This window comes from Saccostrea echinata, unplaced genomic scaffold (genome assembly GCF_033153115.1).
Source record: "Saccostrea echinata isolate AGI-Se365-2 ecotype Australia unplaced genomic scaffold, CSIRO_AGI_Sech_v1 ptg000001l, whole genome shotgun sequence".
NCBI classification, from domain to species: domain Eukaryota; kingdom Metazoa; phylum Mollusca; class Bivalvia; order Ostreida; family Ostreidae; genus Saccostrea; species Saccostrea echinata.
Genome location: NW_026889750.1, coordinates 15,042,066 through 15,063,242, shown reverse-complemented (window position 1 = coordinate 15,063,242; position 21,177 = coordinate 15,042,066). Strand labels below are relative to the sequence as shown.

Below are 21,177 nucleotides of genomic sequence, written 5' to 3'. Positions count from 1 at the left end.
TCTAATCATAATTTATGAGATTTTTTTATCTTTAATTAATTACAGAAGACTTTTCTTCATAGCTTTAATCTTTTTAAACAAGGGCAAGTTCAGAGGCTGTTGCCATGGAAACCAACTCATGTACATATATCAGAATTGTTGTTATTTGAACAAGGGACTTGTCCTCTATGCAACGGTACCTATTTTTTAACTTTCCAATTACTTTTATTTCAGGTTCACATATCCTTAATAGTAATATTCTGTGTTCGTTTTTGCAATTAATATTACAACTACCAGTATATGAAATATATTTACCGTAATAGTTATACCAGTATATGAACTTTTTACCTTAATAGTTATATTTCAACATTTATGTAGTTATAATAAGGTAATTACCCTTTTTTATGTGGTTACTATTATATAAGATTTATGAAAACTGGAGCCCCCTTTAAGCAGCTTAAGGCTGAGGTTAAAAGTATTTTTTTTCAAAAGTAAGTCAAACTCAAAGGTCAAGGTCATGAATTCAAAAGTGCTGGTACCCAATGAAAGGTCAAAAATAATTCTTGTGTGAATGAATCATGAAAGCCCTTGCTAGTTATCATCAACCTTTCAGAAGTTAGAGCGGAGTTTAAAGGTGGGTTATTTTTATCAAAGATAGGTCACACTTAAAGGTCAAGGTCATGATGTCATACATGAAAGAAAGGTCTTGTTATAATGAATACTCATCTTAAATATGAAAACCATAGCACCTCCATTCATAAGTTATGAAGTTAAAATTTTTGGCAGACACAGCCAGTCAGACATATTCTATATACTCCTGAATATTTTATTATAGGGCATAAAAATTATTCCCTCTCTATATCTCATCTCATATTTCTTGAAAGCAGCAAGTGTCAATATGGATTGTCTTGCAGTGTAGTATTTTTCTTTTTCCTTTTCTTTTTTTTTTTTTTGTGACACTCTGTGAGTCATTTTATGAGACACAAGATACTTATAATGAAAATGAAACAAATTTATTGCAATGAAAGCAACTATAATAATATGATTGCTTAACTTTCCTTCAACATTAACAATGCAGTAAAATATCAACTACCAACAAATGACACATGAGGGAAAAAATGTGTAACTATGTAAAAATTTTGATTTTCATGAAGTTAATTAATAATCTTGCATGTTAAACTGAACTATATGAAAAAAAATTGGCCCAAATCAATTTGATTATTCGTGTATATGCAGCATATTAGTTTGTAAAGTTTATCCTTCATTGTTGTGTCTATTTCATAACAAAGTTAAACAGTTTCTAAATGAATGCATGATAAAATTCAATTTACAATTAACATGCACCAATGCATTGTACTTTATTTTATATTTCAAATGCATTGTACTTTAAGTACATGTATTTTATATTTCAATAAGAGAAATATTCTAATTAAATTCAGTGCAATTTTTTTTTTTGGCACATGCATGCTTATGCATGACTGCGTAAATGGAAACAACTCTTGACTTTAAAATGGGATATTTTGCAATGTATTTAATAAGCACCATATGGTTTTTACGTAACGTAAAGCATCACCATTGTCATATTGTTTTGACTATCAATCAGTATGGTCATTTTTTAAAGTTAAATTGTCATCCAAACAAAACAATAATAATTATATGAAAGATGTTCAAATGAAAAATTACAAGATAAATGATAACAATTAATAGCAAATTAAAGCTTATTCAATATTCCCATTTGTTTCTGACATATGTACAGTAGATGGAATTGTACTTAGTGATAATAACTTGTATATTTTTTGTTAAAATAACAACTTTTAGAAAATATACCACTAAAGATTTAACAATTTCAAAGAACAGAAAATGATGGGAATTAATTATACTTTATAAACATGTACAACATCTGTAAAATTAAAAAAAAAAAAAAAAAAAAGAAACTGGAAAATTGTGAATATCATTATACATGTATCATGTTAGTTGATTGTCAGTGGTATCAATGCTCAATGAAGGATTTTAGAAAACACTGAATATGTCTTATTGCTTTTTTAAACTTTGATACTTGAATCAAAAGCTGAATTGATATAACATGGCTTATTGTATAAGACTCAGTTTTTCTTTCCATTTGATAGAAGCAAATTTTAAAGAAAATTGTCAAGAAAAACAAAAACATATATATCATAGATACTAAAATGTAATTTGAACAAAAAGAGTGGACTGAATCAACAACAAGAATTACCAATATTACAGAGCAGTAAATGATGGATTTAGTATGTATATAATTTGTCTGTAAATCCAAAAAACAGTACAAATAAGTATTTATACCCCTGCTCCGAAGGAGAGGGGGATATACTGTTTTACCCTTGTGTGTCTGTCTGTCTTATTCTCTATTGAGAAGTTGATGGCTCGTTTTAATACTCCCCCTCAACTTCTCTACGAAAGGCCTAATAAAAGCAGTTCAGAAATTGACTAAATGAAGAACCAAACCGGACCCCACTTCAATCGATGTTTTAGGTCTGATGCGATATCACAGACGTAGTCTGGATGCACAGATGTTATTTTGCCATAGAAGTGCGAATAAAATACCAAGTCCGCTGACTTAAAACACGTTTTGTATAATAGAACACTTACTTGCAATATCTGTGTCGCCGGATTCGTTTATTCATTCAAAACTGCGTTTGAACCTCTAAAAAAGTCTAAAACTATTCCTCCGGATAACTATTTAACACTGGAACATTGAGGCCAAATTATCCGGAATTTTTTTTTTAGACTTTTTTAGAGGTCAACCGGGTTCAAACGCAGTTTTGAATGAATAAACGAATCCGGTGACACAGATATCGCAAGTAAGTGTTCTACCGTGATAAATGTTTTTTAAGTCAGCAGAATCGGTATTTTTAATCGCATTTCCATTGCAAAACAACATCTGTGCATCCAAAATATGTCTATTATAATGCATCAATCCTAAAACATCGATTGAAGTGGGGTCCGGTTTGGTTCTTCATTTAGTCAATTTCTGAACTGCTTTTATTAGGCCTTTCATAGAGAAGTTGAGGGGAAGTATTAAAACGAGCCATCAACTTCTCAATAGAGAATATGTCTGTCTGTGTGTCCGTCTGTCTGTCCATAACAAATTTTGGTCGCAGTTTTCTCAGCAATTACTCATCGCTGATGCTTGAAATTTTAGCACACTCTTTGTTTAGGCATGCCATATTATGGTATCTATTTTTGTGAGAATCCGACGTCAACTTCCTGTTTATCCGTGCGTCTGTCCGTACCATACATAACAAATTTTGGTCGCAGTTTTCTCAGCAACTATTCATCGTAGATGCTTTAAATTTTAGCACACTCTTTGTTTAGGCATGCCATATGGTGGGATTCATTTTTGTGAGAATCCGACATCAACTTCCTGTTTATCCGTGCGTCTGTCCGTACCATACATAACAAATTTTGGTCGCAGTTTTCTCAGCAACTATTCATCGTAGATGCTTGAAATTTTAGCACACTCTTTGTTTAGGCATGCCATATGGTTGGATTCATTTTTGTGAGAATCTGACATCAACTTCCTGTTTATCCGTGCGTCTATCCGTACCATACATTACAAATTTTGGTTGCAGATTTCTCAGCAACTACTTTTTGCAGATGCTTGAAAGTTTAGCACACTCATTGTTTAGGCATGCCATATTGTGGGATTCATTTTTGTATGAATCTGATGTCAACTTCTTGTTTATCCCTGTGTCTGTCCAAAAATAAACTTGTGTATTCACATCAGAGCAGGGGTATTATTAGTAAGCATTGGCTCACAAACTTCTTGTTATAGTATAAGAACATCAGAGAGAGAAGAAATGCATATAATAAAGATGAATGATAAAGAACTAAAGATACATGTAGTTCTCTACTTTTAACTTTTTAGAATTTTTACTGCAGGTGGTAAGGCATAAATATTTGAAAAATTCCATGAAAAGTTTAAAAGTATGCAAGTATACAGCCACTATCATTCATAAATTAGGTACCCTCTATAAACTCCATACTAATGAGTTCTGATTCTATGGTATACTTTTATTCTTACAATCACACTGAATTATGATATTGATACAGCGTGCAAGCAGTGTAGAGTTAAAATACATGAGGTATTGATCAATTTTGTAACAAAAACCATAATTAGAATAATGACATGATCATTATTGATGCAGAAGATACTCTCTTATAGTTACATATCCACAAGAAAACCCTTTTTTTACCAGTACTAGTGATTATACTGCAGTTGTTATAACAGTAGTACAGTAATACAATGCCACTTGTCAACAATTATATCAATATATTAAATTGCTATTAATGTGTAAAACAAATTTAATAATGCAAAGTCATAGATCCTAAATTCTACAAAGAAGAAATAAAACATTCAGTGAATTATAGCAAATGCACATACTTATGAGAAACCAATTATAACATGTATGTAGATACAAAATATCATAATGATGTCATAATGTTTGGAAATACACATACAGTATGAGAATAATTGGATGGATGTTATCAATGTGTAAAGAATACATTTTACATACTTAATAAATTTAATTTGACCAGAGAGACACTTAGTTATCAGCCAGAGGACAGGAAAGAAGGCAAAATAAAAGTTAAAAGTTTACAGACACATATAGATAGACTGACGCCAGACAAATTGTGATCAGAAAAGCTCATAAGAATTAACTACCATATGATGTACGTCACAACAAATGTATCAGCACCCATGCATTACTGCTCCCATTACGGTAATACAAAGCTAAAGGCATGTATTACAGCTTTGTAATACATGGATGTTGATACATCTGTTGTGATGTCAGGCACATCGCACATGCAAAAACCAGTGTATTTATTACTACGTATTTAATCAAATTTACATTTCATTCATAAGGTGTTTGAAATTGAAAAAGGGATCCTTCTGTTTAATTTTTAAAATTACATGCTGTTTTTGAAGATGGACAAGCTGTTGTTCTTTAATAAGCTTTCTTCTTTCTTTGATGTTGATTAGTTCTTCTTGAAGAAGCATTTCTAGTGTAAGTTTCAAATGAAGCTCTGTTGATGAAGTGGTAGATGTGGAGGGCAGAGGCTGTGTTTATGGTAACAAATGCTCAAGCTGAGTGGTCTCACTATAGTCAAATCTAATTCATGCAAGGCATGGTTGTCATCTGAGAAATCCACAACTGATTCTGCAAGAATGATTTTTTTTAATTTAACTTGTGTCATAATGCCCCTGCAGTGGGGCATAAAAAATTTACATATTTTTTTTAATATACCGGTACATTCAAATTCATATCTCAGATTTTTGATAATAAATTGATCTGATTTTTTTTTTGTTCATAATTTTTTTTATTGATGACTCTATCAACAAAAATTATCCCTGTAAAATTCATCTTTTTTTTTTTTTTATACTTTAATAGTTCACCATACACTAAATAAAATTAATCATTAATGTTATTGTGCATTAAAAGCTTATTCATTTATTATTATTTTTCATTACCAGCTGCAGTGTCTATTCCACTAGGAAGGCCACATAGACTTGGTCTGCCTTCCAAGTTGTCCAACAACAACTGTTCACTAACATTCGGGGATGATGGTTTTTTCCCTCCCCCAGTCTTAGGGTTCAAAATAGCACTTCTCTTTTCTTTTGCTACAAATAAAGATATAGACAATCCATACATGCCAACTTTTGAAAATTCCCATGGGGGATTTTGCTTGTGACAACAATTTTCAAAGTTTTAAATTCGCGACATTTTGTAGTGAAAATAAATGTTGATCCCATTTTTAAAATTTATAGTAATGACATCATTTATTAATACAGCTTTGAGGATAAATAACACAAACAAAATTCTTCCTTCCAAAATTCAAATACATGTATCTTAATTTGCTTAAATAGGTGCCTCTATCACTAAAGAAGTGATATCTATTTAGATAAACAACATTATGTTTGACCAAGATACATAATTTGGTGAAAAATGGGAAAATGTACAACTTTCAGTTCAATAAAATTTTTTTGTAATGTTTTAGAAATATATGAGGTTTTGTTAATTTAAAGTTTTTGGGGAAACATTTTTAAGATTCTATATTAACATTTTACACAATGAGAATTTCCTAATCAGACATTAAATTTTATTATTATTCTTTTTTTTTGGGGGGGGGGGGGTATAAGAAAATTTGTTTAATCTTAAAATCTCTTGGGCATCCACTGTTATATAATCAATATCATTTTAATTATTACTTATAAACTTAAATATCTTAACACAGTACATCTAATATTTTTTATGTATTTATAAATTATCAAAGGAGCATCATACCTTTCTGTTTGATGTTCTGGTATTTCTTCTTTATTTCATTCACGTCTCTGCACGAACTAAATGTACTTCCACTACGGAAAAAAAACATGAATCTATTTAACAAACTATAAGAATTTAATGTTTCTTACAGTTGTGGTTAATTTTTAATATTTTATTTTCCATAATAAAGAATACATACATGTACTCATGTAGATACTTTGCAATATCTATTTATAGCTTTCGGGTTTCCCCTTTTGTGTATTTTGCTTTTTCTACTAAATCGTATACAATATTTTAAAATCTTGAGACTATTGTATCTTGTATATGCATGAGTTATCTGCTTAAAATCAGCTGTTGTAATGCACAGTCCGAGTTTTTTAGTTCGTTAGTGGTTGTGCTGTCGTATAATCACAGCTTGGCCTATATATAGCTGCATTACTGATACATGTAGTATGAACACCGTTGAAACTGCCACAGTCTAGTACATTTTTAAGACATCATTGGTTTTCTTTTCAATTAGTTTTCATCAAGTTTTATTTTGTGGCAATGCATAATGATTTAGGGAAAATGTGGTATGTCAACACTTGCGCATTGACTAGGTCAGTGACCTCTTTCCAGGCCTTTGTCTTATCAACAGAAGTCCTCCCTGACCCGTCTAATTTTCCAAAGAGTACCTTCTCCCTCTTCTGTACCTCCTCCACTAATGTAATCTCGTCCCTGGGGTCCCAGTTACTTTTTCTTATTCGTTTTTTGGAAGTTTCTGCATCCATTGCATAACTAATGTAAGCAGATGAAAATTGTATCTCCAAAACATTGGAGAGTTCCACATTTACCGTATACGCTCTAAACACCGCATGAGTTACTATGACAATAAAGGGTTTTTTAACTAAGACAAATCTTAACTAAGTTTATGCTAAGATCGTTTTGTGATTCTCTTAAGTAAGCGATCTTAGCTAAGTCTAAATCTTAAATTTAAGTAAAAAATCTGACTTAAATTTAAGACAGTTTCATGATCCTGGAGCCTGGTGTACAACTACACATTATTTAAGATCATAATTAAGATCTAAATATAGAACCAAAATTCACAGTTGACAGTTTTTAAAGTTTTTTGATTCTTCAGTCAATTGACACCAAAAATTGTAAATATGTAGATAAGACTGAGTGTGCGATTTACCAGAATTTCCTCTGCCAATTATGTACACTGTAGATGTAGCTGCAATAATGTAGCCCTCTCCGATTTTTTTTAATCTGGTATTTTCAGGAGAGGGCTACAATTCCACTGCATCTCCGTAATGGTGCAAATATATTTTTTAGATACGGGCGACTGCAGGAAAAATAAATTGTTTTTGCATTCAACTTACTTCCAATAAGACGGAATTTTTATTCACTATCAACATCATAGCCCATTATACGCGAAAACCAAGTAAAATAAATCTGCGTGTTTCCCAGTCGTTCTCCTCTGCAGCCATGACAGTTCTCGCGTGATGTACTGAGACTTGCGCTTGAAATTTAGAATCACTTGATAAAGTAAATTTCGGTGTTGATAAATGTTTGTGTTGTATGATATCACTAAAGATCAATAAATAAAAGCATTCCATGTAATATTTTTTTCATAAACAGTGATATTTATGCTTATAATAAGGGAAATCTAAAACAGATCCGCTCCCCTAGATCCCGAATTCTCATTGGTTGTCCCAAAATAAAATCGATCAAGGTCAGTAAACATGGCGGATAAATTCAAGTTGTGATGTTGACATACACGAAATACGGATTGTTCTGTATATTTTTGGATCAGTTCATGTCTTGCATAACTACATTTTATGAGTTCAGGTAAGATATGTTAATAAAATACCCGCTTACTGATAATTTGAGCCGAAATCTGTGCGGTAGTGAATCACTCCCGCACTTGCACTATTACGGAGATCCTAAGGAGTTGTAGCCCTCTCCCAAAAAAAAAAATCGGAGAGGGCTACATTATTGCAGCTATGTAGATGCGAAATTTACCTTTGTAAACAAAATCATTTTTGAAAAAAGTCAAGGTTAAACACTAAAACTTGTTATCACTGGGACTAATATTATTGTCAGGATCTATAAACTAATATTTGTTAATAAGTATGAATGTATGGAAGGGGTTGGGATTAGGGACTTTTTTTTTCCACAGTACACATACATATGTTGAAAACATTCTAGTTTTAATTTTTGTTTTCTTCCATGTATATACTTGATATCGATTTATTATTATTTTTTTCTTATTTAAATCTATTGTCACTTAACCAAGTACTACCATTTTTGTATTAAACTATTTAATTCAGAAGAGTTATGTGTTTTTTAAATTATTTAGTGGTTATGCTCTTTTTAGCTCACCTGAGCTGAAGGCTCAAGTGAGCTTTTCTGATCACTTTTTGTCCGGCGTCCGTCTGTCTGTCTGCATGTCTGTAAACTTTTAACATTTTCGACTTCTTCTCAAGAACAACTGGGCCAATTTTAACCAAACTTGCCACAAAGTATCCTTGGGTAAAGGGGATTCAAGTTTGTTCAAATGAAGGGCCATGCCCTCTTTCAAGAGGAGATAATAAAGAATTAGTGAAAAATTAATAGCATCTTTTAAAAATCTTCTTCTCAAAAACCACAGGGCCAGGAAAGATGAAACACATGTGGAAGCATCCTCAGGTAGTGTAGATTCAAGTTTGTTCAAATCATGACCCCCAGGGGTAGGGCAGGGCCACAATGGAGGATCAAAGTTTTACTTAGAAATATAAAGGAAAAATCTTCTTCTCAAGAACAGCAAAGCCACGATGAGTCATATTTATATGGAAGCATCCTCAGGTAGTGTAGATTCAAATTTGTTCAAATCATGACCCCCAGGGATAGGGCGGGCCTCAGTGGAATATCAAAGTTTTACATAGAAATATATAGGAAAAATCTTTAAAAATCTTCTTCTCAGGAACAGCAAAGTCCTGATTGGTCATATTTATGTGGAAGCATCCTCAGGTAGTGTAGATTCAAATTTGTTCAAATCATGACCCCCGGGGGTAGGGTGGGGCCACAATGGAGGATGAAAGTTTTACATAGAAATATATAGGAAAATTTTTTAAAATCTTCTTCTCAAGAACAGCAAAGCCATGATGAGTCATTATTATATGGAAGCATCCTCAGGTAGTGTAGATTCAAATTTGTTCAAATCATGACTCCCGGGGGTAGGACGGGGCCACAATGGAGGATCAAAGTTTTACATAGAAATATATAGGAAAAATCTTTAAAAATCTTCTTCTCAGAACAGCAAAGTCCTGATTGGTCATATTTATATGGAAGCATCCTCAGGTAGTGTAGATTCAAATTTGTTCAAATCATGACCCCCGGGGGTAGGGTGGGGCCACAATGGAGGATCAAAGTTTTACACAGAAATATGTAGGAAAAATCTTTAAAAATCTTCTTCTCAGGAACAGCAAAGACCTGATTGGTCATATTTATATGGAAGCATCCTCAGGTAGTGTAGATTTTATTTTGTTCAAATCATGACCCCTGGGGGTAGGGTGGGGCCAGAATGGAGGATCAAAGTCTTAGATAGAAATATATAGGAATATTTCTTCTTCTGAAGAACTGCAAAGCCATGATTAGTCATTTTGATATGGAAGCATCCTCAGGTAGTGTAGATTCAAGTTTGTTCAAATGATGATGCCTTGGATAGGGAGGAGCCACAATGGAGGATCAAATTTTTACAAAGGAATATATGGGAAAATGTTGTTAAAATCTTCTCAAGTACAACAAAGCCATTTGTTATGTTGACATGGAAGCATCATCAGGTAGTTTAAAATACAACCCCCCACCCCCAGTAATCTTTTCAATACTGAACTGATTTGTGCTTTTGCTTAGCCAATGTGCTCAGGTGAGCGATGTGGCCCATGGGCCTCTTGTTCGAAGAGGGGAGGGCATATTGCTTTGCTGCTGTCTGTTGGTCAATCGGTCTGTCTGTCGGTCCACCAACAATTTCCGTTCATTTTCTTCACAGAGGTCTCACATACTGAAATGAAATTTGGTATACAGATTAATCATAAAAATATCTAGGTTAAGTTTTGTTTTGGGTACAATCGAGCAATGTTTGACAGAGTTATGCCTTTGCAGGACTTAGAAAAATTCGAATTATCTGGGGGCATAAGTGTTTCACAAACATTTCTTGTGGTCACAAAAGACCATGAATATTAGCATTGCATCAGTGCTGAACCACAGTCAAATTTGTAATAATGGAGAAACCTGATACATTTCTACAAACCTATCCCTTGTTTTTGCTGATGATTTTACATCCATTTTGCAATCATTCATTAGAAATTCTCTGAAGAATGCAAATTAATTTATTGTTCCTTTTGATTACAGACCAGATTTGGGTTTTCGGTTGGTGAGTGAACAAGTATCCCACCATCCACCTATCAGTGCATTCTACGTGGAGTCTCCACATTACAAATTCCATGGCTCCATCCATCCAAAACTCAAGTTCTGGGGCAAATCTGTTGAAGTCAACCCAAAAGGCATCCTAACACTAGAATTAAAAAAGTAGGTCTATTCATAATATATTTTAAAAACATTCTTTGATATTTAGATCTACTGATCAGAGACCAATAGAGCTTATGCATTAATTAGTAAGGTGTCCATCATCCATGCATCTGTCTGATATAATTGCTCCTGAGTACTAGACTAACTATATTGTTGATCCCTGTTCATCCTTTTTCTTTTGCTTTTGGACAACATATCTTCATCTATCAGTTTATTTTGTTTAATTTCAAACTACTATAAATCCTTTTCAGTCTTGTTCTAAAGTCATATGACTGTTAAGGCCCTTGTTAATAATTTTCTCTTTTTTGCTATGCTTGTGCATGATAAGATGATTTTGGTGTCTCTTGATATTGATGACTTACAGATCAAGTTTGAGTTTCATGTTAACTCTAATGATTATATAGTGAAAATGCATTAATTCTTGGTATTTAGCTGATGAATTAGGTACATAGTTATGATGAGCAAGAGTGTCTCTTCCAAAATTGTGAATTTCATGGCTCCTGGGTCAGGGGTTCTGGTGTTAGGTCAGGACTGAGCTCTAATGATTATATAGTGAAAATGCATCAATTCTTTGAAAATCTTCTCCTCTGCTCCTGGGTATTAAGCCAATAGTTATGATGAGGAGGAGTGCCATATCCAAAATTGTGAATTTTGTTGCCCCTGGGTCAGGTGTTAGGGCGGGCTCTAATGATTATATAGTGAAAATGCATTAATTCTTTAGAAATCTTTCCTCTGCTCCTGGATATTAAGCAGATGAACTAAGTACATTTTTATGATGAGGAAGAATGCCTCTTCCAAAATTGTGAATTTCATGGCCCCTGGGTCAAGCCCCCTCCCCCCCCCCCCCATTCCGTGGGGGGCTTTTTTATTATATACTAAAAGTAAATTACTTGTTTTTATTCTTTCTAGCTTTTACACCTTTAAATTTGAGTTCAATTCTAATTTTTTTTAACTAAACCGATCTTATTTCCCATTCCATAATATTCTTACTAGGTGCAAAATGGAGGAAATTGTCAAGTATGCAGTGCTCCACAGTATATCTTTTGTGTATGTATGAGCAATATATACATACCTTGTGACACCATGTGCAAGGTGTAACATGGAGCATTTTTGTCCCCTGCTTTTTCAAAAGATCTCATTCATCTGTCTGTCTGTCAGTCTGTCCTTAGGTCACAAAATCTTTAACCTTGGTCTTGACTTTTGAAGTTTATATTTCACATGTACATTACCTGTGACAAGATCATTCCAAATGAATATGTTTTTGACCCTGCGACTTTGACCTTGAAGTTTTACCTTATTTTTAAAAAAATATTAACAATAGTGTTAACTTTTGAATGAGAAATGATAGAGTGTTCATACTTGATGTGTTTATGACCTGTGACAATACCTCTCCAAATATTCTATGATTTTTGCAGGGATGGGGTAATCGTAATCGAGTAATCGTAATCGATTGTAATGCATGATTACTTTTTTCCAAGTAATCGACAGTAATCTGTAATTGAAGAGATTTTCGATTACTTGTAATTGTAATTTAATCGATTACAGCTAAAATTTTCAATGTAATTATAATTACTTTTTCAATTACAGTAACTTTCGATTATTTTATATATAAATGGATGTTATTTTGGAGATTTTTTTCCTGTCATTCACACATAAATATCAAATATAAACAACCTAGTGTAATGTTTGGATTACCTAATTTTTATTATCATAAGTTTAATAATGTTCTCAATAAAAAATTGCATTATAGACTTACTGGTCTAGTATTAAATAATTCAGAAGTGTATTTCAACTATTTATTAATAAAATATATAGATTTTTTGTAAGCATTTTACATTTGACCCATAGTCCTCTTGCTGCATGTCCTTTTTCATATTTCAAATATTGAAAAATTTTGTGGTTGTAATAGAAAATTATAAATAGCAAAAACAGATTTAAGTGCTGTATTAAATATAAATAATTTGGTAAATAAACTACATTGTACTCGAAAAAAAGAAGATGGAAATACTTATTCATATCTGAAAATGTTTAAACAACTTCAAACTTGTTGTTTTAGTAACTTTAAAATTAGCAAAATCATTCTCATGTTTTCATTCAAAATTGTGAGGTTTCTTTTGTATCAGTGAGGGATTATGTCTGTAAGAGAGGGAGTAAGTGTCACTGTGTTTGCTTATCTTGGCTAATTAATTGACTGAGATATCCCTGACTTGCAGATAATGAGGTGTAAACTGTGAACTACCTAGTGTTTAACTTTTATTATTCATAGTTCTATTGAAGACAAACAATATTATTAAAACAATTAATAGCTCTCAAAACACTTATTTCAATACAGAATGAAATTGTGCTATTAGTTTAATTACTTAAAGACACATTTGATTTACATGTTTATTACTAAGAGTTCTAATTTACTTCTTTTTTTTTTTAAAGAAGACACAAGAATGTTTAATGTGTACTGTCAAAATACGGGCAGCACAAATACTTCTAATGAAGTTATTCACAATAAAATTATTTTATAATAAATAATTTTTGCAACAAATCAAATCTGAATATGGAGGTTCAGATCCAAGGTTGAAAGGAATAATTAATTCCTTGACATATTTTATTGTAGGAATCGATCATGTCTCCACTTTTCATGGTACAGAATCCCTCATTTGGGCATTTAGTGAGAATGTTAGCCAGAATAAAACCTTAAAAGAATCTGCACTGAAACTGCAGAAACACATTCAAACTTAGGTGGATAACATCAACATTTACCATTTAAATATTGCTTTGATATTTGAAGGGATAAAAACTTGGGAGTAATCGATTATTAATTGATTACATCTTCCAAAGTATTCGATTACAATCGATTACAGGACAAAAATGAGTGTAATCGATTAATAATCGATTACACAAAATTCCTCTAAGTAATCGATTATTAATCGATTACATTTTTCAGTAATCGTGCCCATCCCTGGATTTTTGACCTCATGACCTTGAAGTTTGACCTACTTTTCCAAAATTTTGACATTGGTTATAACTTTTGAATGAGTGAAGACAGGACATTCATATATTTGACATGTACATTACCTGTTACAAGGCCTATCTGAATGTACTTTTTGACGTTGTGACCTTGAAGATTAATCTATAGTACTTTTCAAATTTTTAACATTTGTCATAACTTTTCAATGAGAAAAGATAAGGCTTTCATATTTTACATGTGCATGACCTGTGACAAAACCTTTCAGAAAAAAACCCATCATTTTTTACTTCATGACCTTGACCTAGAAGTTTGACATACTTATTTTTAGTTTTAACTTTTGCTGTGACTTTTGCCATAGAAGAGACAGGGTTTTCATTATTTATGACAAGACCTTTCGTATTGTATAATGATATTTGACCTCATGACCTTCATTTTGAAGTTTTATGCAGTTTTAAAAAACTTCAATCTTGACTGTAATTTTTATTAATCAAAAACTTTAAATCTTTTTGTATGATGGACAGACAAGGCAGGACATATATACAGACAAGACAGTTACAATATGCCATAAATAATTACATCACAACCACTAAGACACTGCTCTAGACAGAAGACCTTAGTAAAACAGTAGGGAACTAATTGTACCTTGACTAGCGGGGGACAATAATTATTTGAATTTGCTTGTACACAGTGTGTTTTCCATCCTATGGTGGCAATAACTTGTAAGCTGTACTGTAGGTTCTGGTTGGCAGGAAAAAGGTCATTACTACACTTTATTAAATTTATGTAAGAATATAAATATTCAAACTTATTCTTGACTTGTACTATAATAAGAAAAACTAACAAATCCTAGACCCAAATTGACTCAGTTTCAAATATTCATTGACAAGTTACTTTTAATTTTCAGTTGCAAAATAAATTTTCTGGTTACAAATTGGAGCACAGTTACCTTGATCTTGGACTTGCTCCATTTTAGAGTTACAAATAAGTTCAAACAAATGTACCAGAGGCTACTAGATACTGTATATGAGGAAATTTTCACCCTTTTTAGCTCACCTCAACGAAGTTGGGGGAGCTTATGTAATACCCTCGGCGTCGGTGTTGGCGTCGATGTCCCAGGTTAAGGTTTTTGGAGCAGTTTTCTTTTCAAGTACTTCTATGGCCTATATTAGTCAGAGATGCATGGAGGATGCTTCTAGTGTGTTTCATTGTATCAGTCAAGGTTTCAGATGCTGCAATTTCAGCTAAAGAATGACCAGGTTAATGTTTTTTGAGCAGGTTAAAGTTTTTGGAGCAGGTCTCATTTCCAAGTAACTATAAGCCCTTTATTGACCAAACTTGCATGGATGATACATCTAAGGATGCACACTAGTGAACTTGCTTCGGATGCTGGATCTGACCTACATTTTCCGGATGAGTGACTAGGTTAAGGTTTTTGGAGTAGATCTCATTTCCAAGTAACTATAAGCCCTATATTGACCAAACTTGCATGATGATACATCTAAGGATGCACACTACTGGACTTGCTTCCGATGCTGGATCTGACCTATATTTTCTGGATGAGTGACCAGGTTAAGGTTTTTGGAGTAGATCTCATTTCCAAGTAACTAAAAGCCCTATATTGACCAAACTTGCATGGATGATACATTTAAGGATTCACACTACTGGACTTGCTTCAGATGCTGAATCTGACCTATATTTTCCGGATGAGTGACCAGGTTAAAGTTTTTGGAGCAGATGTCATTTCCAAGTATCTATAAACCCTATATTGACTAAACTTGCATGGATGATACATCTAAGGATGCACACTACTGGACTTGCTTTGGATGCTGGATCTGACCTATATTTTCCAGATGAGTGACCAGGTTAAAGTTTTTGGAGCAGATGTCATTTCCAAGTAACTATAAGGCCTATGTGAACCAAACTTGCATGGATGATGCATCAAGGGACGAACAATCTCAAAACTTGTTTCGGATGCTGGATTTGACTTACATTTTCTGGATAAGTGACTAGTTTTAAGTTTTCAGATAAGTCTATTCCCAAGTAACTACAAGCCCTATCAGACCAAAATTGCATAAATGTTGCATCTAGGGATGCACACTCCTAGATTATTAGTTTAGTGTGGGACTTTGCCTTATGTTGAGGTGAGCTCTGTAATCTCTGATTACCTATGTTTACCCTTGTTGCAAGTGAGGTGAAGTCAAGAAGGACAACTTTAACACTTCAACACAGCTGTGTCTGGGCAAATTTAAAATTGGTTAAAGTTGTTTCTAATTGTAAAAGGGCAAAATAACAAGGGGTGAAAATAACCCTTTATACAGTGGTACACATTTCATTTATCATTGCCTTAAGTATGCATGAAAAGATGTTCCTTGGAACACTTGATCAGATACCTTTTTATGGAAAAAATAAGCAGTGCTGCAAATTTTTAGGAAAAAATTCAATAATTTTTCTGTCAGTTATGAAGGATTGACAAGAAATGTGTACTATAATTTTCTTTTCCAGTCATAATGAAACATACACATGGAGTAACATCAATTGCTGTGTTCACAATGTAATTGTAGGAAAACTCTGGGTAGAACATGTAAGTATCCAATAAAATATGTTTATTAACAATATTTTCAAATGAAAGTAGGATTATAATTATTTCTATTCTTTTATGGTAACAAAATGTAACTTTAAACTGCATTGTTGTTCAATACTTCATATCACAATTACTTAACAGAACTCTTTGGCATTGGAGGTAGGAAATGTCAATTACCTGGGGGCAATGTGCTGTTCTATACACTACGAGATGGATCACTGTACATTTTTAAAGGACATATTAGGAAGAAGTCCTTGTGAAATATATTACTAAATGCTCAGTGTATCATGCTGATAAAATTAAGAAAATGTTAATTCTCTTGTTTTAGATTTTTAGCTCACCTGAGCCGAAGGCTCAAGTGAGCTTTTCTGATCAAAGAGTGTCTGGCGTCCGTCTGTCATCTGCCAATTTTTCACATTTTTGACTTTTCAAGAACAACTGGGCCAATTTCAACCAAACTTGCCACAAAGCATCCTTTAGGGAAGGGGATTTTAGTTTGTTGACAGGAAGTGCCATGCCCTCTTTCAAGGGGAGATAATTAAGAATTCGTGAAATTTTGGTGGCACCTTTTTAAAAAAAATTTTTCTCAAGAACCACTGGGCAAGAAAAAATGAAACTTATGTGAAAGCTTCATTTCATACTCTAGATTCAAGTTTGTTCATATCATAACCCCTGGGGATGGGGAGGGGCCACAAGAAGGGGTCGAAGTTTTACATTAGGAATATATAGGAAATGACTTTAAAAATCTTGCTCTTGAGAAAAGCAAAGCCATGATTAGTAATATTATAATAGAAGTATCCTCAGGTAATGTAGATTCAAGTTTGTTCCAATCATGACCCCTGGGGGTAGGGCAGGGCCACAACAGGAGGTCAAAGTTTTACATAGGAATATATAGGTGTAAAGGTTAAGGGGCATTTGAGTAAAATGCATTGAAGACTTCATATAGTGGAATGTCCTGACAAACTTGCAATTTACCAGCCAACCCAAAGGGTATATAAGACAAAGCTCTAGGAAAGTCAGGCATTCAGAAGCTAGCTGAAGAAGTTGGATGTTGAATTAGCAATAGGGAAGTTACAGATAAGAGCAAAGTAAAAGTATAAAAGTTATAAACACTGACAAGTATCCCATGGAATTGATGTTAAGTTCTGGCTGTAGTAAATCTGAAGAAGATTGAGACACCCAGGTCTTATTTATCGATGGGAACCTATGGTTGAAAGTTAAGTTCTAGCTGTAGTAAATCTGAAGAAGATTGAGACATCCAGTTCTTATTTATCAATGGGAACCTAGGGGAGAAACATGGTGCAAGTAGTACCTTACCCAGTCCCCGTCTCTAGATAAGAGAAAATTTAAGTACTGTGTGATCAACCCTCAAACAGAGCTGTCTTAATAATCATTCCAATCATTAACTCAGATAGAGTAAAAGGAAAACATATATCCTTTGTAAAACATGATCATACAGGTTACCTGGGAAATATCTTTAAAACCTTCTTCTCAAGAACAGCTAAGCCATTATTAGTTATATTTATACTGAAGCAACCTTAGGTATTGTAGAATCAAATTTGTTCAAATTATGACCCCTAGGGGTTGGGGGGCACAACCGAGGGTTTTGCATAAGAATATATAGGAATCATCTTGAAAAAATCTTCTGCTCAAGAACAGCAAAGACATAGTCATTTTATTATAGGAGCATCCTCAGGTAGTGTAGATTCAAATTTGTTCAAATTTAGTGTTGGTAGGGTGGGGCCACGATGAGCGATCAGAGTTTTACGTAGGAATACATAGCGATCAGAGTTTTACATAGGAATACATAGGAAAAGTCCCCCCCCCTTCAATACTGACCCGATTTCTGCTTCTTCCTAGCAAATGTGCTCAGGTGAGTGATGTGGCCCATGGGCCTCTTGAAGGAATTTTCTGCTAAGCTTACTCTTCTAATAATAAATTCAATCAATTCTTTTTGAACAACATTACATTTGGAAGGCTAAACAATCTTAATAAGATGACTTACTTTCAGAAGTGTAGCCATTGGCAATACATTGTACTTTCAGCATACTCATTGTTCGAATCATTAGTGTAAACAATATATTATACCTGGAAAAATGATGTGGGATCTAGAGCTTTGTTGACTTTATTGCAAAAGAAAAGCAGTAAGTTAGATAACCGCTAGTAATTGTTATGCTACATAATAAGTTTTATTTAAGAAGCTCTCAGAATTAAGATAAACAGGTAGCATATATTTACATAATTGAAGACAATAAAAAATGAATTAGCTTCTAAGATCTTAAGGATATCCAATCCTCAGCCAGGAAGGATAACTCTTAAATTCATTATTTTATTTGAAAAGTCTCAAAATGAATCTTGAAATTGAGATCTTTTCGTGCAACAATTATCATTTTATGCATCTTAATATGATTCAAGGTTCTTTGAAGTCTTAGAAACAGTCTTGTAAAAAGTTGACATTTGTACCCCATAAAAGAAAAAAAAATGAATTTATTTTAGAGAAATCGACTTTCCTTTAGTCTAGCATAAGATACCACTGCTTATTAGCATGGTATTAAATTAGATGTGATATGTGATGTCTAGCAATGATAGCACAAGCTTTTTACACTATGTATTATATGACATTTGAAGTAAAAAGAAGAACTAAAATACTGTATAAGCATAAAAAGATGCAGTTTTCTCCAAATGCCTGGATACCTATATTTTTATGGCATCGAGCTCTTGATCTCGAATGCCATGTAGTAGGCGACCAAACTTTACGCGACCGAATGTGTCAGTCCATGCATCCGCAAAAGAAAATAGCAATAACAATGCATCGCTTTCTCTGAAAATATTCACAGTGAATAATAGCTTGAAAATAAAATTGCATCAATTATATCTACAAATAATTTATCACATAACAAAGATACCCTGTTTTAATTTTTATATTCACACAAGAAAAACGTGACAGTTCTTGCGGATGAATTTCTAAAGAAAAGCTGTGTTGAATGACATGAATAAAGTTTACGAAGGAGAACCATGTAAACACAATTAACAACTTATATTAATAGGCGGTAAAATAACCACAATATTAAATTAACACAAATGCTAGAAGACTAATAGGATTAAATTTCCAAATGTAAACCTTACTTTTACAATCTTATAACCAATTTTATCATAAAAACTGATGTTATTACTGTATTTCACCATTTCTTCCATATCGCATTTTACCGTATAGGCCTACCACGCCCGATCATATCTCGATCGTAGTCGCAACAGAGCAAGTTACGGTTGTTGTTTAGATGCACTAAAACAATGCTTAGGCATTGACAATTAGAAAAATATTCATATAAATTCATTAAATCCTTGATATTTCTTTAATTGACTGAAAAAAGATGAACTTGATATCCAGCATGAACATGTTCGATGGTGTCTAGTCAATTTGAACCCTGCTCTATTCGGACCATGGCATAATGACCCAGACTGTAAATTTGACATTTGTTTTAAAACTTAACATTTTTATTAGTCTATTATTTTACCTACTGCTATCTTTAAGTTAAAAAAAAATGTTTTGAAATTGTTTTTCGTGTTCGATGCCATTGAAGCCTTTCAGGCTTTTGATTCTATCCTAAATTATATTTGTTGATCAATTTTCAATTAGAAAATGCAAAGCTGGTGTTTTTATTCGCATTCCCTGAAAATATATTTGAGATTTGATAATTTTCCCTATATAATATGATTAACTATAATTATGAACTTGGAAGAAATTCCATGGGTGAATTCACTGTGTGAAATTAGGGACATCTTTGTGAGCATTTTCAATTACTTAAAAGCTGATTTTCAGAACCTGAGGATCGGACTACCTTAAAGGGTAATTGGCATGGAGGATTTGATTTCATTTTGGTTTTTACTTACCACCTGAATTTACATTAGGATTTATCTCTTTTACCAACAGTTCTAATTGACATAGTTTATTTCAGTATCTATACTTACCTGCATCGAACATTTAGCAATATGTCACGGACTCCTACTACTATGCCCGAATTATTTTTAGAACGAGTTATCTTCCCTTAACCCACTCTCTAATACCCGACATCCAGGTACCTCAGTTTATGTTCGGGCTGCCATTTTGGTTTCACGCGGGGTTTTTATCCGGTGAATTTTTTCAGGCATTTACATACTACTTTGCGTATATCATTCAAATGATTAGTTTAACTTTTAATTCTAAAGTTTTTGATCGTTATTTTGCTTTTTAGCTGTGGTTTAGTTTGTGTTTGTTTATTTTACCGTAAATTACTTAGGTTGGTACTGACCACGTGTAGTAATTGGTAAGCATGGCAGACGAATCCTATAAAGAATGCAAGTGATGCCACAGAGAGATGTCGTGCATTGACGATCACGAAGAATGTTATCGGCATTGTTCATGTTCAGAATCTAGTCCTTGCAGGGTGTGTAAGGCTTGGTCAAAAGATAAACGGACCGCGGTTACACGCATAATAGAAAAGCATAAACAAAAAAGCAAGAAACCTGCCACAGTGTCTAAAGCCCCTGAGGAAAAGAAGACAGCGACACAGTCAGATTCTTCTAAAGGTAAGAAGTCACTCTGCTGGGGGATAGTTCTCTGAAGAATATCTCGAGTATTCAAGCAGCTGAGTCTGCTGTGGAAGTTCGGAACGTTCTGTCCTCAGAACAAATTCCTATAACTTACAACGAACCTGCTATGGCCAGTCATTCCTATGACATTTTGGACCATTGTTTGGCCGTTCCGTCCTTGGAACAAGAGAGCCCTAGTGTTAGGCCAGGTCATTCCCATAACCAATCAAGCCAGG

General features: G+C 33.4%; 2 protein-coding genes across 2 annotated transcripts in view; one reads left to right on the top strand and one right to left on the bottom strand.

The window, feature by feature from the left end:
- Positions 1–21,177, top strand: part of LOC133185588 (oxysterol-binding protein-related protein 1-like) — a 329,016-nt gene that overhangs the window by 187,554 nt on the left and 120,285 nt on the right. Inside the window, exons 19-20 of the mRNA XM_061320895.1 lie at positions 10,653–10,829; positions 16,294–16,372. Of these exons, the coding sequence (XP_061176879.1) occupies positions 10,653–10,829; positions 16,294–16,372 (256 nt within the window). The remainder of the gene's footprint in view (positions 1–10,652; positions 10,830–16,293; positions 16,373–21,177) is intronic.
- On the bottom strand, positions 5,032–7,051 carry LOC133181115 (uncharacterized). Its single transcript, XM_061315660.1, has 4 exons — positions 6,870–7,051; positions 6,303–6,373; positions 5,489–5,638; positions 5,032–5,177 (listed from the first exon to the last, which is right to left on the bottom strand). Exons 1-4 carry the CDS (start codon positions 7,049–7,051, stop codon positions 5,032–5,034), a joined length of 549 nt encoding a protein of 182 aa, XP_061171644.1.